The 14806-nt window shown below is 37.4% G+C and overlaps 1 protein-coding gene across 1 annotated transcript in view; it reads left to right on the forward strand.

Annotated features, from left to right (window-relative positions):
• The window catches only part of LOC140243760 (unconventional myosin-X-like), a 195782-nt gene that overhangs the window by 130107 nt on the left and 50869 nt on the right, over positions 1-14806 (forward strand). Inside the window, exons 17-18 of the mRNA XM_072323425.1 lie at positions 9399-9501; positions 10240-10320. Of these exons, the coding sequence (XP_072179526.1) occupies positions 9399-9501; positions 10240-10320 (184 nt within the window). The remainder of the gene's footprint in view (positions 1-9398; positions 9502-10239; positions 10321-14806) is intronic.

Consider the following 14806-nt stretch of genomic DNA (forward strand, 5'->3'; position numbering starts at 1 on the left):
AGGGACTAGAAAGTGTGTATTTATACATACAGGAATGAAGAATGTTAACCATTTCAATTGGATGTTGTTTGCAAAGAAATTGTCAATCTAAATAGTAAGAATAAGGTACAGCTTTCAGCCAATATGTGTACACTCAGTGTGTAGGATCCATCAAATATGTCAAGTTTACATCTACAACGTAGATGAAGGTTATAGCTAATGTTGCCTTTAATATGCACCAATGTGATCGACTGATATCATCATCGATATGCTCCTGACAGATAGAATTTGATGGATATTTGGGCCTGTTTGCAACTCAATTGCGAGTAAAGGGCTCCTCCTTGTGCTAGGAAGGTCGATGGATCTCGTGGTGGAAAGAAATTAGAGTCACATGCTCATGATGAAGAACTTTCTATGGGGTCCCTGGTATTGATGTAATTTTTGAAGAGCTATACAGTCTGCCTGGTGTCTGCTTCCTGATCATGCAATATGGAGCCCCCTCACTTCGTCCGTGCCCCCAGCTGAAGGTTTGGCAGCGGCGATCAAAAGTGTGTGTGTTGGGTTGGGGGGGGGGGGGAATTGATGGTGATTCCATCACTACCTCACAATCTACATTATACGCTGCAACAAGCTGCACTATGATGCAGTCGATCTTTACCGGGAAGTGTTGGAGGAATTTATCGTCCGTTTGTGGCATCTGTAGGGGGAGAACGTTTTCCTCAAAGCGGACTTTGTAGTGTTTGATTACAGAGCAGACTTTTAACCTGTCCTTGGAGTCAGTCCTAAGTGGTTTGGAGTGAATTGCGATGGCAACAAGAAATTTCAACTATGCTCATCTGTGAATTTGACTGCTGTGACAAGAGAAAGTCTGTGTCGCATTCTAGCATGATTTTCATGTGCAAGGCGATCTGATCATTTAAATCAAGCTCAAAATTAGTGGCTTAAGACATTCTCTTTCCAACTCCATGGATTTGTGGCAGGATGATGTTGTGGTTGGAATTATCCTGTCCCAGCAACTCGGTTGCTGCATTATGCCAATTAAACCCTGATCATCCATCGTAAATGTCGTTCGTTCCTTTACCTTGGGGGCCCTCTGCATCAAGGGATATCGACAGAAGTTGCACCACCCTAAAATTGAGAGACGCTTAGATTGTGTGGTGAGAAGTTCATAAGGTCTGTCTCACTCTTTGCACATGAGGAGAAAAATGCATACTTATATGTACATCTATATGCATGTCTTGGTATAGGATCAGAAAGACAGATACTTGTAATTGTGTTTTTCTTCAATTTGCGAGGATTTTGTGTTTGTTGGTGTGCTGTGTGTGATACCTCCTAGGTTTGTCTGTAATTGTGTGTATGTGCGTCTTCTTTTCCATGCGAGCACTACCTTGTGATTGAATATTTGTTTATTTGTGTTTTTGTACATATCTATATGCATCTGTTTGTGTTCCTGTGTGTGTTTGTATCTGCTTGTGTATGTTTGTATGCACCTTTGTGTATTTTTGTAGCGAGTTAAAATCAAATCAAATTTGAGTAGTTTGTAAGCAAACACAGGATGGGATAATTACAACATGAAGGCCATTAATTCTCCTATTTATGTATTGATATTAATTGATGCTTTTTTAACTTGTAAATTGAAATAACTCATTTGTACTTTCTTAATCTCCAAACCAGAGAGCCTTTCCTCTACAATGGCTGTTCTTTGCTGACTAGCAATCACCTTCTTCTTCACAGCTCTGCATATACATTGTACCAGCTTTTCTCCAAGGATTTGCAAGGAGAACTCAATCATTTAATTGTCAAAACTTGCTCTCTCTGGCTCTAGGATTTAGAAAGCACAAATTTTTTTTTTTTTTTTCAGCTGGACATTTGACAATGTACCTCAGTTGCCTTCGATGTAATTTCCTCTCGTGTAATAGGCTTTATCATAACCAATTTTTGAGGCCTGGCTGCTGAATTAGTTTAACATCCTTGAGATACAGTGTATGTTCCCTCTTGATTTTCATCAAAATTGCTATGTCACTGGATGAAGTTGATATGCCCAATCTCTTTTGAATGGCTGCAAAAAGAGGCCCCAAAAGCAGTTACTGCAAAGTAAACTGATCACTAAACGTAACTGGTAGCTACATGTATACTGGCCCCTTCGTCTCTTATTCTTTCCTGTGCAAGGGGCTGAAGGGAAGAAAAAGAAAGAATAGAATACTTACATCCCCTATTTGGTAAGAGATGGGTAATCTGTTACAACCTTGAAATCACTCAGTAGTGAGAAAACTTGTCCCACTTTGGAATATTACAGAGCTACAAAAGTTGCATTCACATACATCGTCGGTTTTTGCATCACAATAAAAAAAAATATATATATATTTGCCAAAGTTCACACACACTGATCACAAGAGTTTCAAATTACATGTATCAGCAATGACTAGAATGTGACCCAGGCATCCTAATGTGGCGAGTTGTACTGTGGGATTAAAATCATTGATAAAGTCTCTGTGTGCTATTCACACATTATGCGCGAGGCATACTATCGTGATTTTTTTCTCTTTTTTTATTTTTTGTTTCGATCAGGCTGAACCAATTTTGGCAACACAGTGTGGAATGTGGTAGTTAAAGTTTGTGTATGTGTGTTTACACACAGTTTTTGCATTGTATTGCAAAAATCAATTTTCAAAAACTTAATAATTTGGGTGTGTGTGAATGCAGCTAAAAACCTCTGCCTCCTCTGTAGTCCATCTCCCCCCCCCCCCCATGAGACCAGGTAAGGTATAGTGCCAGATTAAAATGAAAGTTTCCCTTTCACTGGTTTTTCATATTCTTGAACCAACCCCTCCCCTCAACTCCTTTCCTCCTTTCATGACAGGTTGAGTGATCAGGATGTTCATAAAATTGAAAGAGGTTTCCTAGGTCTCCCCTACTTTTTATCCCAAGGGGTCCATAAAACACCTGCCCAGGCCAGGTGTCATTAAAGTCAGGGATAGTAATGATATTATGCTCATTAAAGCTCACCTAAGTAGAGGTTCTTGAAAGTTAAAATGTCCCACAGACATTGGACATTGCACATCAACTTGTTTCTCATTACCAGGTCCGTCCATTCTCATCTTTAGGATCAACTAAGTGATTTCACTGCAAAAGACAATGGCACACTTTATGCCCAGTTGAAAAAATTCCATTCCAATTTGTAATTTTTATTAATACAATGTAGCACAGTTGTATAGCAGTATTCATGGTAATGTAAAAGTGTGTGTGTGTATTTTTTTTTTAAATCATCATATCTACTTCTACATTCATTTGGTACTTGACAAGATCCATTACTATGAATGTACATGTAGCATCTGTGTGAATAGATCAGCTCCTGACACATCTGTTTTCTGACCAACACAAAGGTGAATTTCAAATGCACATTTATTGAAGGAATTACCCTTCATTGAGGGCATGCAAGGCCTCTTTCAGATTTTTTATTCCATTTTGTTCCAGAACTGCTGGAGTCTAGTTTAATTTGTGTGAAAGATGTGAGTGGTGTAGTTTGTCATGCCAGGCAGAAAGTTTAACAAGTAGCTCCACTTTATCACACTGCACTCTAGCACTTTACAGGATGCTGCGGAAAATAAACAAATTTATAAACAAAATCATTCATTTTGCGATGAACAGGATGCTTGCATGCTATGGCATTTTTCCCCCCTCGCCACTGGAAGGAACATGGCTATCACCATGATTAAATGTTGCAGGGTTGGGCAGCGAAGTTTGTGGGCCCAGGAAGCTGGCATTGCAGTGATAGTTTTGAGGAAAGGATCAGAGAGTAAGGGGGATGCCGAAAAGATTGAGTGAAAGTGCGGGATTGGCAGTGAGTTGGGGGGGGGGGGAGCAGGAAGAGGGAGAAAGGTGACGGGGATGTTACCGCAGAGACTCTCGCTTGGCAGTCACTGGCTCAGAGTTGTGTGAGGCTTTGACCTTGTGCAGAGCGAGACTGAAGCGGGTCCCGTTTGACGGGAGTGTGAAGTCTGGTGTTTGATCTGTTAATATCCTGTGAGTCGTACTGCTTCATTTAGACAAGAGCAGGGTGAATCTCAGTATTAGCCATCCATTGCCTCTTCGACAGGTAGGTTGTCGTGATTGGTTTTACGGAGTGGTTAAGTATGTGTACAGGTGTGTCATTTGAATTTTGCTGTTTCAAGACCTCGAATTTATTCAAATTGATGAATTCTTGTTTCGAGTTCTTTACTCTGTTGCAACTTGTTGACAAATTGCCCTTTATCGACATAAATAAGCACTGATTTTTTGTTTTGGTGTTTTAGTATAGCCATGATTTAAAAAAAAAAAAATCATGGGCATACATTCTCAGCTTGGACTCGAACCAACCATCTCTTGATTTCGCTAGACAGGCGTCATATCCACGAGACCACCGAGTTTCCGCCCGACAGCCAATGCCTTTGCTTATCCTTTTAGCATTAGGTATTGTATATTTATGCAAATTAATGAATTCTTGCATCAAGTTTTTTTTGGGTTTTTTTTTTTTTGCAACATACAAGTATTGACAATTTCTCATATCATGGCTACTACTAAAACACTGAATAATCAGTGGTTGATTAAGTTGATACGTCAGTCAGACCTCAAATTTGTTGAGGTCTTTTAGGAACACTCACAATCTGACTATTTTGTGCTTTGACATTTAAAATCAGTTGATCAAAAATAAGATGCTCACTGTTTACCAAGCAGGTGCACAGTGAATGTAATCTCTGATAGGTGTTGTAAGAGCAGTCAAGATGGTGGTGATCAGGCTCATACATGAATTATTGTCAGAATCCTGTTTGATGTTTAATCCAACAAGTCCTATAAACCACTTTTTTTTTTAGTTGTGTCTTTTTATTATAACTCTGACTGTTCATTGTTAGTTTATCAGAAGGTATAGTAAAAACATTCTCTTTTACTTGAGCCCTGTGTAGTTTGTATATTAGATGTTTTGTTTTTTTCTCTTTTTCTTTTTCTTTTTTTGCTTCAGTTTCAGATTTCAGTGGTGTCTTGCTTTGACATTCTGTGCCAGGATGCTAGAATTATTTCATTTTATTTGATGCATAGGTTGTGTAAAATGTTTTGAAATGAATTGGGAAAGGAAAGTAGAATATTTTCCTTGATATGATAGAGGCTTCTCTTGAGTGATGTAAATGATTAATTTCCTTGAAATTAAATCAAGACTTGTTTATTGCGAGGGTTACCAGGGTAATTATGGTCAATATACATATATGAGTGTGGGATTCTTCTCTTTAATATGTGTGATTTTTTTTTTTTTTTATGTGTGTGTGTGTGTGTGATGGCCAAAAACATATCATTTCTGACAGAATTTCCCAGTCAGTCTGTCACAAGTAGTGGCACATATGGGTAGATGCAATTAAAAGCAGGAAATTCCTGTAAAAATTCATAAACTATGTCTGCAAGATATTTCTCTCCTGGTATATTGGACAAATAGCATTGGAGCAACAGACTTTATAAACTGGTTTTTATTGGATGGAAATCATTTGTCAATTCAAATCTTAATCTTGATAATCTAATCTTAATATTTTCCTATGTAGCATGTGTCTGGAAATGAACTAGTAAAATGAAACTTGACACCTGTTTTTCCTTAAGTCACATATGCTTTTATTGGTGCTCAATGTAAAGTGAAGGAGTGAATGATTCAGAACTGTTATGGATAAATTGATGAATTTATTATTTCCCTATCTCTTATCCATCTGCTCCTTCATCCAACCATCTATCATTCACCAGTACAGTATATGTCAATCTATCCAATATACCTACTATATGCTACTGTACGAGCTGAAATTTTCGCGTACAGATATTTTCGCGAATTGCTACTTGGAGGACACTTTCGCGTCTTGTTAATTTCGCGGTTGCGAGGGTCTAACTGAACTTAGTTATTCACGCGTTGTTATTTTCGCGTGTTGTTATTTTCGCGGTTCAAAGGCGATTCGCGAAATTCGCGAAAATAAAACCACCGCGAAAATTTCAGCTCGTACAGTATATGTAGCGATTCAAATTTTTTTGCAAATCGGGACTTCCCGACAATTTTGCGAGTGGTTAAATTCACGATTGTGGAGTATAGTACTGAACGGAGAAATGCATGCGTGCATGTCACATTCATGAAGGGATCAGAGTTATAGGGACTGTACAGTACTGGTTGAGGTAAGGGATTCATGTTTTGAGCATTTCTAAGTGAGATAATGAGAAACCTCTTATGAAATATGAAAGAGCATGTAATTTTAAGAAGGATTCAACGTTTATTTGATGAAAATTGGTTTTGAAATGGCTGAGATATCCAAAAAAGTGATAATGATAAAAGGCGACAGGCCACAACTTTATTAGGATCTCTTTGTTTCACCTTGTTTTTGGATATCTCAGCCATTTCAAAACCGATTTTCATCAAATAAACTTTTAATACCCTTTAGAATTGCATGCTCTTTGACATCTCATAGAATGGTTTCTGAATACCTCGCAAAATATTAAAAGCTAAATCCTCACCTCGACCAGAACTGTACACACCCTTTAATATTTTTGTGTGTTTTAAGATTTGCGAATAGACCCAACTCGCGAAATTCGCAAAAATAAAAACCTCGCAAGATATTTGGCATGTACAGTATTCCATCCATTCATCATTTATTTCTCCATCCATCTCTCTATCCATCCATCAAATCATCCATTATTTTCTCAATCCATCCAGCCGTTGATGATCTATCCGACCACTCTAATTCCACTGGCATAGCCTGGCTGGCTTCATGATATTGATAATACGGAATCAAGTATAAAGTACCTTCATTGCATGCTAAGACTGCCCTGTGTTATAATAACCTTGTTATGAGGCCACCTTTATTTTTATCATAATCAGATCAATCAAGTCATGGTTCTGCAAATAGAACAAGAGGGTTTGCTCAATTTGCATGTGACCGTTTAACACAATGGGCAAACTTTAAATCGTCAATCAATCAATCATTGTCTTGGTCTAGATGTCCACTTGACCATTCACTGTCGACCACTAAAGCTTATAGAATTTCAATGTCGGACTGACCTGCTAATTTGATACCCATTTCCGTGGTATATTTGATCCTTGCTGCATAGCTGTATAAGCTCGAATCAGGGTAGTGCCTAGTTCTGACATTCGTTGTTCTACTTGCTCTAGTTGAAAGATCTACAGTGTGTCAGTACAGGTATTATTTATAGAAGAGTTAGGGTGTAATCCTTGGGTACATGTCCATCAACATTGACTAAATCCCAACCACTATTACGTCCTGCTAACGCTGATATTTGAACCTCTATGTGGCAGTTGCTAAGGAGTGTTGCACCATTGACATGTGTAAATGGATATGACTGATTCTTTTAGGGGTTTTTTGGCCTTTTTTTTTTTTTCAATGTCATGGATGACTGCTCATCACGTCTTCAAATTTGCCTAATGATTGCCAGCAGAATTCTCATGAATTTTCTTAATAACTTTCCTGAGTGTACTTGGTTGTTGTTTTTTGTTTGTTTGTTTGTTGTTGTTGTTGTTGTTGTTGTTGTTTTGGGGGGGGATTATTTTGATTATTATCACCAACATTTTTTTTTACCCACCATCGAGACCCAAAGGTGCTGAAGCCATATCAGAATCATGATGCACAAACATAAAAAAAAAAAGAAACTTGACGTCAGCTAGCTCTGTATGCACGTCACTTCCAAAGATGTTTGGGTGTTAAAGTGCTACATGTGTATAGGGCCATCAGGTAGCATGCACAAACTTGTCACGTTTGGAGAGCTTTTGGGATCGAAGTCTCTTAGCAATAGCATGTAGTCACTTTAAAACAATAGGGAGTTTCCTTTGGGATTAGGGTAAAAACCCAAATTCATATCAGGACTTTCATCAGAAAAGTTTCAGTTAAAGTTAATCAAAACGATCTTTCAGATTTAAAGGAGAATGGAACCGGGATATATATGTGGATTGAGTGAATGCAGGAATATTGAATAGTAGAACACATCAGTGAAAGTTCAAGGAAAATCAGACATCATACCATTCAAAAGTTATGAGTTTTTAAAGTTTTGATGCCGCCATTGCTGGATAAGAAGACTGCAACAATTTGTGATGTCACACATGGACAATGATATAGAGAAAAGAAAGATAATTCAACATATTTCACATTTCATAGTTTCATTTGCAACAGAGTGATTTAAACAGCCATGTGAATGATGTGAATGGTGGCAAATGAAATTGAGTTTTGTATTGCATTGCAAAAAAAAAGATAAAAGCTCCTCTCTTTGAATGCAGTTAGGTTTATAGTGTAAACAGGCACTAAACTTTTGAATGTTTGCTCGCGCAATGCAGTCTTTTCCTGTTTTACATTTCTTCACAGCATAATCACTCATTTCAAAAAAGAAAAAGAAAAAAATAGGTACCAGTTAGGTGCAGTGTTCTGATGAATTGATAGTCAGCAATGGTTACTATGACAACAACAATTTTCTCCCTTACCGTCATCGATAGGTTTCCAAAGTACCAATAAAAGCATGATTTGACATTTAAGATAAAGGCACGTTGTTGTGTGGTCATGACTGACGAGTATGGAAAATGATATCACAATGAGATCTGTCAAGCACTGAATTAGCTCTGCCACAACTCCTTAATAAGCACCTTGCTGCACTGAGGCCAAGCCTCAATGAGTGGATTAAAGGGTGTATGTTAGTGTTCCATACACAAGGTTTGATTTATTTCACAATATACACCTGTGAAGGGAGTGAGCACTCAAGCCGAACTAGATGCAAGTTGGGTTTGTTTGTTGTTGTTTTTTAATCTGTTATTGCATAAAGGGAGATTGTTGATGTATGTGTAAAATGTGTAGGAAATATCCTACACTTCACTAATATACATACTGTTTTGGTTTTTTTTTTTCAGTTGTGGCTAATTGAATGTCTTTCACCAGGGCAGGATATTCAATTTCTGCTACTGCACCCATGGAACTCACAGACTACAAGTTTTGGCTAATGGGTGCACTTTGAAATATCTTGCTTCTGTGGTTATGATTGACAAAACACCGAGATGAAAGAGAAGGAGACAGTGTGATATGTTTGGGCAAAGGTAGAATGTTATAACTTTTTGAATGACTGTTCAATAGTAGGCAGAAAGGGAGAAGTATACATGTGCTGGTGTTAGGGAATTAGTATATTCAAGAGAGAATTGATTGAATTGAATTGATGTTTGTGTTGTATTGACATTGAACCTTTGTGCACAGTGTATGCAAGTATGCACACACTGTCAAGAACTGTATGAATACAGAGTAAACTATCGTGATCATTTATGTGCAGAAACATGTTGCTAAAATATGACACTATTCTGTTATTATTCTTTTCATTCTTATACAAGATTATGCATCAGTGGCAATGTTTTCTCTGCTTCATTTTGAATTTTCCAGGTCCGACTTCATCTACGACTTGTTTGAGACCGTTGTTGAGAGCCAGAAATCCTCGGGCGGAAAGGACAAGCGGAAGAGGGTGACTGTCAGTGCACAGTTCAAGGTAAGATGTGAACTGCCATTGAATAGACATTGAATGTAAGATAGTGTCCATAATTGAATGACTATTGAATGTGAAATAATGTTTTCTTATCCTTGTCCTCCAGAAACAGACACTCAAGTCATAAATGATTTACACTTTCACCATTATCATGAGCAGTCGGAACTTTCATCTTGTTTTTTTCCTCCACTGTAGTTCATCCATGGTTGTGGAATAAGAATTGTGTGATGTTTTTGAAACAAAGGTTTTACACTTCACAGATTCGAGAATAATCACACCTTGTCATAATTTGTCAACCTGATTAATGCATGCAATGTCAAATGAACCGAATAAAAATTCATGTCTGCAATCAATCAGAAATAGACAGCTACATTTATGTGACAGAGGAATAAAGCTTAAATGATAGATGAAAAACATATCTATAAAACAGATATGATATACAGGCAACCTTGCCAATAAAGACAAATCTATTTGGACTGAAGAAATACATGTAGCTTTGACTTTTAATAGAAAAAATTCAACTTTTGATGCATCAAAATCAATATAATATGAAGAGAAGAGGACTTAAAAAGACCTTTGACTTAGGCCCTTATTCGACTTATGTGAGGTCGACTTAAGCAAGGTTGACTGTATTGACAAAATGTTTAAAAAACATGCCAAGAAAAAACATGGGTCATTTCTAGTAAAGTATTTCTCATATTTACCAATTTTCACCAAGCTGTTTCTGCTATTATCCCACAGGACTCACTGCACTCTCTTATGTCTGCCCTCAACAACTGTAATCCGTACTTCGTGCGCTGTGTCAAGCCCAATCAAGAAAAGGTGAGAACGCATAGATGAATTGGCAAATTGGCAACTCGAGCTGTGAGTTCTGCTGAAATCTAGGAAAGAATGTTCACTAATTCATTGTTCATGTGATTATCAACATGCATAGTCGTCACTCGATTGTTGTGGTGACTGGGCATAGTATTTAAAGTGTTTTATTGTATCATAATTTCAGTCTTTGCACTACATGGATATACCCCGTGTATGTCACTCTGCAGATCGCATAGGAATGTTCTGTTATCAGTTTCTATGAAACTGAAACTTCACTGACACTATTAAAGGGAACATAAACCCAAAGAGCAATGTGGATTGAGTGAAAGCAGTAACATTAGTAAAACACATCAGTGAAAGTTTGAGGAAAATCGGGCAATCGATGCAAAAGTTATGAATTTTTAAAGTTTTGGTGTTGGAACTGCTGGGTAAGGAGACTACAGAGGTTATGACGTATGAGAGGACTACAACATGAAGAAAATATAAAGGGAATTCAATAGAAATTCATTTTTCATGAAAATTACACATTCCATCAACTTGATACTGACATATGTTATGGGTAGCACTTATTCCCCTGCTTTCTGAAAGCAGTCAAGTACTCTTTCATTTTGCTATAAAAGTGATTTTTTTTTTTGTGGAATTCCTTTTATATTTTCTTTATAATGTATTGTTGTCCACTCATACGTCATAACCTCTAGTAGTCTCCTCATCCAGCGGTTCCAACACCAAAACTTTAAAAATTCATAACTTTTGCATCGATTGCCCGATTTTCCTCAAACTTTCACTGATGTGTTCTACTAATGTTACTGCTTTCACTCAATCCACATTGCTCTTTGGATTTGCGTTCCCTTTAAAGAATTCTGAAAATTGTCAACGAAAGATTGAGATTGCAAATTGCTGTCTTTAGTTTCAGCAACATACTATATATGCCGTATATTTAGCGAGTCTAAATTTTTGCGAATCAGGACTTGTCAATGATTTTGCAAGTGGTTTTAAAGTTCGCGATGGTGAAGTATAGTACTGAATGGAGACATGTATGCATGCACATCACATTCATATCCAGATCATAGTCAATATTTTTGCCTCGCTTTGAATGCGAGAATACACCTGACTTGCAAAATTTGTGAAAATAAAAACCTTGCCAAATATTTGGCGTATACAATAAATGAGAACCAATCAGAAACGGGGAAAATTTCAGGCATTCTCGCTGTTCAAAGATTCATGAAGTACAATGTTCTACACTTCATTGGTTCTCATAATGTCACACATCAAAGGATAACCTCAGCTTTATTCAATCCTTCATGCATGCCTTCTCCTTTTTTCTTTATCTTTTTATCACCATACCAACAAGTTTAGTTTTTGAAGTTTTTTTACGAATAATTTCCTCTCCCCCATTACTGTCAGCTGGATGACAATTACCAGTTTATGTCCCAAGAGTAATCATCATTTAGATTTAGATTTAGATTTAGATTTAGATTTACAGTAGTTCCAGCTGAAGCTAAATATCCAAGGGACATTATTCTCTATGGGCAAATTGTATGTAGGAGGTAATTATTGATTTGGATTAGAGGTTGGGTTTTTTTTGGTTTTTTTTTTGGGTTTTTTTTTTTTTTTTTTTTTTTTTTTTTTTTTTTTTTTTAACAGAAGACCATTCTCTGAAGATAGTGCTGAAATGAGGTGAGGGAAGTGGAGGGGGAGAGGGGGGGTCAGCCTGTCACCCAGGATTATCCTATTTCCCTCAAACAATTTCCCCTTCCCCCTCTCACCTGTAAACCTGCGTCAATCTCCCGATGATTGATCGGCATCAATTCCTTGATGATTCCCCCAGGTTCTTCCACCCCCCCCCCCATTCCACCCCCTCTCTCAAGCACCCTCTGTTTACTCCTCAGACAAGAAATCCTGAATTTTTTTCCCCCCTCAATTGAATTTTCTCACAGGTAAAGAAGACAGATAAATCAGTGATTTCATTGACAGTGTGCAGGATATTTGAATTTGTCATGATTTTGCAGTATCATAGTTTTTTTTGGGAAAAAAAAAAAGCTCTCATTCCTGTCCATATTAGATTTAAATTGAAAAAGAAATGAACAAAATGTGAGGAATTGTTCGCAGCAAGGTTTTTGGTAAGCCTTGGTGAAATCCCTGTGGTGTATTTACATGGGATGAAAATGAATCATTGAAAATAATCTCTTTTTATTTGATTTAATTCCTACCTTCCAGCAATGTCATGCAAATGGAAAGAAAGAAAATAGAACAAATTAAAGAAATCCAAAGGGCAGACAGACCTTAGAACTTATTGCTGAATATCTGTGTCAGCCTTTTTTGCAGTTTTTTTTTTTATTCAGTCATGATTGAATTATGATTTGACCTGAAAAAGCTCCTGCAAGGGTCTGATTCAGTTCAGCAAATATCAGTTTTTGTCATGATTTTTGGCTCTGTATGCCCCCTTTGTTTTCCACTCATGACTTTGAAAGAAAGACAAAAAACATAAGCAAATCTAATATCTGTGATGAAAGCGTGATGTCATTTCAGGACAGGTCACGCTAACAATGAAGAAACCAATCAAGGGAATTAGTTTTCTGGCATCCTCTGAAAAAAAAATAAAGCATGGTCCCAAGTGCTCATCAGTTCTGAAATCCAGAAGGGTTTGATGCTGTACAACAGTATTCTCAGTTTGTCTGCTTCTAAACCGATGATGTGAGTGTAGGGTTTATGTTTATTATTAAATCATTAAGGTATTAAAGTTGACATTAAGTTTGTATACAAACCGGGGCTGCAGGAATAAATTTTGGTTTGTTTGTTGTTGTTGTTGTTGTTTTTTTGGTTTTGTTTCCTTGGTGTGTTTTTTTTTTTCTCCATCTTTCAAAGGTTTTGTTGCTGAAGTTACTAAAGTTACTAGAAGGAAAACTGCATAGACAATTAGATACTATTAACTAACTTAAATTCTTCCACACATGATGGAAAGGGCATACATTGTACTATGTTCTATTTGACTCACACTGAACATTTAACAGATTGCTTAGAGTTTTTTTTTTTCTCTCTCTCTCTCTCTTGTTCATGTCAAAACATCTCTTTATTTCTTTGTGCCCTGCGGCAGAATGGCCTCAAGAATAGCAAAAAGGTGTTCTGGAAGTTCGCTAGAGCAGTCACGCAATGTGTGTAGAAAAGAAAGTGTGATGACTACTGTTTGCCTTCGAGCTTTCCTCATGTCAACACCAAACAGGTCTGTCATGCAGCATTACCTGTGATGAATCTAAACACTTTGAAAAAAGGGAGAAATAATGATCCCTGGATCAGGTTGTCTTGGTTTCTGCAGTGCAGGGGGAAAAAAAGATAGAAGAAGGACTGGAGAGTGTGAAATGCCCCACCCCAACTTTTGTGAAGAATGCAGGTGCCTTGTTGTTTTTATATTGTACCTGCTAAATTGTGCGATTTCCCCTTCATTTTGTCTTTTTATAGCCAAATTACCTGCTATGTCATTAAAGATTTCCAGGTGTCTGGTAGACTCCCTGACTCAATGCAGCATAATGTTGTCCTTGGCTTCATGCAAACAGGAGCTTTATAACGTCTTGAAATAAAAATGAGCTCTTTTAGTTTAATAATCTTAAGCGTTGTACGAGTGTGCAGTCTTTTTAGATGATGCGGTGTGCAGTTTTAGGAACAGGGTTAAAATAATTGCTGAGCCTTGCTTTCCCTCTGCTAAATAACAGTCATGTGAAAAGAAATACATTGTACCTTACTTCAAGAAAGGTTCCATGAAGTATTAAAAAAAAGGAATGTTAGAAGTTTGAAATTTTTTTTTCTGCCTAGTTGTTTGACATATTTAAATAAGAAAGTTCTTCAAAAAGTTGTGCATTGAATAGTAGAACCAAGATATAGCTGTAGGTTGCAACATTCTTGCAAGTAGAATATCCTCAGTATATCTCTGCAATCAATTGTGATTAATTATGCTAAACTTTACCATCTACAGGTTCCTGCAGAATCTTTCATTCGTTTTGAGAGTGTAGGAAGTGTATGAGAAGTCCCCATTCCTTGTGTGCTTGGCCTATTCAAAAGTTGGCGTGGACGATACAAGGACATGTGCCCTTATCAAAAGGGAGATCGGTGTAGAAAATATGATTGAGACATCTGCTTAGTAATTACCTGTTTATCGTAGTGTTAGTAATTACCTGTCTACAGTGATCACCTGTCCTGAAAGGTCACCTGTTAGGGTTTTTTTTTTTTTCTCCATGTGTAGTCACTGAATGTGGCTTTGGCTATGTCATGTTTCCCTTCCCATCCCCATCAGTGGCATGACATGATTGGGGGAATCAGCAAACTCGTCTTTCAACCTCCTACTCAGAGTGCATCCGCGATGACATTCTAGCTCCACTGCAACTGCTTAGTGCTGATTTGATGATAATTGGCATCTCCTCGAGATTAGCCAGCCCTATTTCTATCCCATTATCCCTAGCAACTAATGCCAGATTAACAGTTGACAGAATAGAATATGCCT

Source organism: Diadema setosum, chromosome 20, assembly GCF_964275005.1.
Source record: "Diadema setosum chromosome 20, eeDiaSeto1, whole genome shotgun sequence".
Lineage (NCBI taxonomy): Eukaryota > Metazoa > Echinodermata > Echinoidea > Diadematoida > Diadematidae > Diadema > Diadema setosum.